Source organism: Gregarina niphandrodes (genome assembly GCF_000223845.1).
Source record: "Gregarina niphandrodes unplaced genomic scaffold scaffold00215, whole genome shotgun sequence".
In the NCBI taxonomy this organism is placed as follows: domain Eukaryota; phylum Apicomplexa; class Conoidasida; order Eugregarinorida; family Gregarinidae; genus Gregarina; species Gregarina niphandrodes.
This window is the reverse complement of record NW_011645976.1, coordinates 137-2,722: the sequence shown is the minus strand read 5'-3', so window position 1 is coordinate 2,722 and position 2,586 is coordinate 137. Positions and strand designations below refer to the sequence as shown.

General features: G+C 55.8%; 1 protein-coding gene across 1 annotated transcript; it reads right to left on the bottom strand.

Moving 5' to 3' along the window:
- Positions 1–1,118: 1,118 nt before the first annotated feature.
- GNI_225750 (hypothetical protein) lies at positions 1,119–1,805 on the bottom strand (the record flags this gene model as incomplete). The annotated part of the gene is made up of 1 exon (XM_011135631.1): positions 1,119–1,805. One exon carries the CDS (start codon positions 1,803–1,805, stop codon positions 1,119–1,121), a length of 687 nt encoding a protein of 228 aa, XP_011133933.1.
- Between the last annotated feature and the right edge of the window lie 781 nt (positions 1,806–2,586).

The following is a 2,586-nucleotide window of genomic DNA, read 5'->3' as shown; positions in this document are numbered from 1 at the left end:
CACCAACATATCCATCAGCTGAATAGTACGAGTGCGCGGTGCGTGGTAGACGCTGGCGTCCAAGACATCGCAACCTTCAGCACTAGACAGGCGGCCTGCGCTGTCAACGATTGAAATCATCAGGCTCTCGGAAACGGATCTGCCTCCAATTGATTGTCGTCCTCATGCTCAGGAGTTACTCAATTCGGTCACTGTGGGGATTTACAGGATGAAATCCGATGAAGCAAGTCAGAGACCTCGATTACAGTGTCCCAGAGGACGGTTGCTTGTGCCTGTGAGCTCTCATAACACACTCATTCGGTGGCCGTACGACGTGAGTTGAAGGCGGCTACCTTAGGGTGGCGGTGCGAGATAGTTCAGACCGTCAGTTACGACATGGGGCTCGGAGCCGTTACAACGCTCGCAACGCTCGTGGAGGCGTGCTCGCCCGGTGTGTGCTGTCACAGCTACTTTGGAACGACGTGCTCGCCCGCCCTGTGCTGACCAGGCTGTTCACGACGTTTAAAACCGTCCCATTTCGCACCCTCTGAACATAGTGTCCCGCAATTTCTGCCCCGCAATCATCTCTTTCAACTGCGCTCCGGTTCTCCAAAGACCCGTGGGCCAGCCTGAACGACATTCTCCGGTCACGAATCAACCTCCATTTGGGATTATTTCCAGTACGAGCATCCTCTCTGCACCACAGAGAGGAGCATGGTGCGTCCCCTCTGCCAACGACTTTGTCTCCACTACTATGTGTTCACCGCCGACTCCGGCCAGGGAAATCCCGGCCGACTCCCCATGTGCAATGCCACTTCTGGCGACGTGCTTCAAGCTGTTGAACTTAGCCCTGGTTCACCATTTGACTCCGATTGCCTGCCGTCGCCCCAGCCTGCTCCTCGATGTCGGTGCCGTGGCTATCCCTCGGCCCACAAAACAAACGATCCTGTTCTGAAGCGAAGCTTCGCCTGCGACCGTGCTTTTAGAGTTCAATCCTTGGTAACTCCGATGAAACTTGGTAACTCAATTCTTGCGACCAGTAACCGAACTACGTGCGTGTATCCGACCTTTCCCGGCCAGTCAGGCTCGCAGGCTCGCCGGGCTTGTCCCGAAGAAGCTTAGTGAGCTAGTGGTCGTCATCACTGCGTGTTCAGATGGTGAAAAAAATCGGCGAATGAACCTAGTCCCCGGGGGTCAATGCTCAGCTCGTCCTTCGACTCGAAACAGCCAATATGTGATGACGGGAACAGGACAGTGGTCCCCCTGACCTGGTGTAGGCAGGCGTAGCTCATTGACAAGTCGTCGAGGTTGGACGCGTTGTCCTCTTGTATTTCAAACCTCACCTCGGTGGCTTCCGGTAGTTGAAGGACGTATTCCAATTGGTAACGCCACGTTCTGACCAAGTTCAGGACGCCCGCGACAGGAGCAGATTCAATCTTCCCTAGACCAACCATTCTATCCAGACGAATGCCTACGTCTAAAAGGATCCGGGCCAGACAGGCCTGCAGCTTCACGGAGCCGGCTACCTCTGCCCGGAACGCATCGGCTCGATGCTCAGCGAAAGTCGGGGGGTTCTTCGGCGCACGCACATTCTTGCCTCCTAGGACCACCCACTGGTCGGGACAGGCCTCCCTCAGCCCTTTCGACAATTCTTGAATTGCTTTCAGAGCCGTTGTCTGGTTGTCCGGTGGCGCCGTGGTGTATACATTCCCGGCAACACTCACGAGATCTAGGATGTCCTTACCAAGCAGCACAGGCATGAGGACGCGAGCTAGCTCCTCACACGAGAGCGTCGATTCCGTCGGAATGCTCGTAGAAGACTTCATATTTTTCCCCCAAAAAATTTTTCCCCCTGAACACAAGACGGGCTATTGCGTCTCCGACGTGTACGGCGCAAAGTACAGAACGTTTACGCTGGAGTTCTACCAGCGACCTGATAGGGCCGGTCGCGGGGCCGTGCTAATCCGTCAGGGTGTGCAACGGTCGCCTTCCGCAGAATTGTATGTTATTTTGGTATGGCGTGAACCCTCTGCGCCCCGTTTAGCTGTCCGACCGCGATATGCCCGGGCACACCTCGACGGAGCAACGACGGAGCGCCTCAAGGACGAAACTCGATTCGATGCCCGAGGGCCTTCTTAATCTCGTCACTGTACAGCCGAAACAATCCCGTCGGAACACTGGGCGGGGGCTACTCGCCAGCTGGCCGTCGCCTCCCGACTCCGTTCTGGCACCCGTAGTCGCGGTATGGACCTCCCAGACAGCCCCCCAGGTCCGGTAGCTGCCGAACTGGGTTGTGACCCGAGGGATGCCAAGGTGTAGGGGGTTTTGGTCTGTCAGGATACACGGTTATTTTGTGGGGCGTAAACCCTCTGTCCCCCGAGCCACAACCTCCCCCTCCTAAGAATGAACCTTTCAGTTTCAAAACTAGTCGCTAACAAGCCCAAAAATTCCGTAGTCTCTTGTCAACAACATACTTGTCCGACCAAGCGTTTTTGTGGAAAGCCTTTAGGTCCAAAATCGCGTAGCGTAGTACCAAAGCAACGATGCCCGCGGATATGATCATCTGAGAACATCCCAGCCCGAAGAGGTCGCTCACGGCAATCGGTC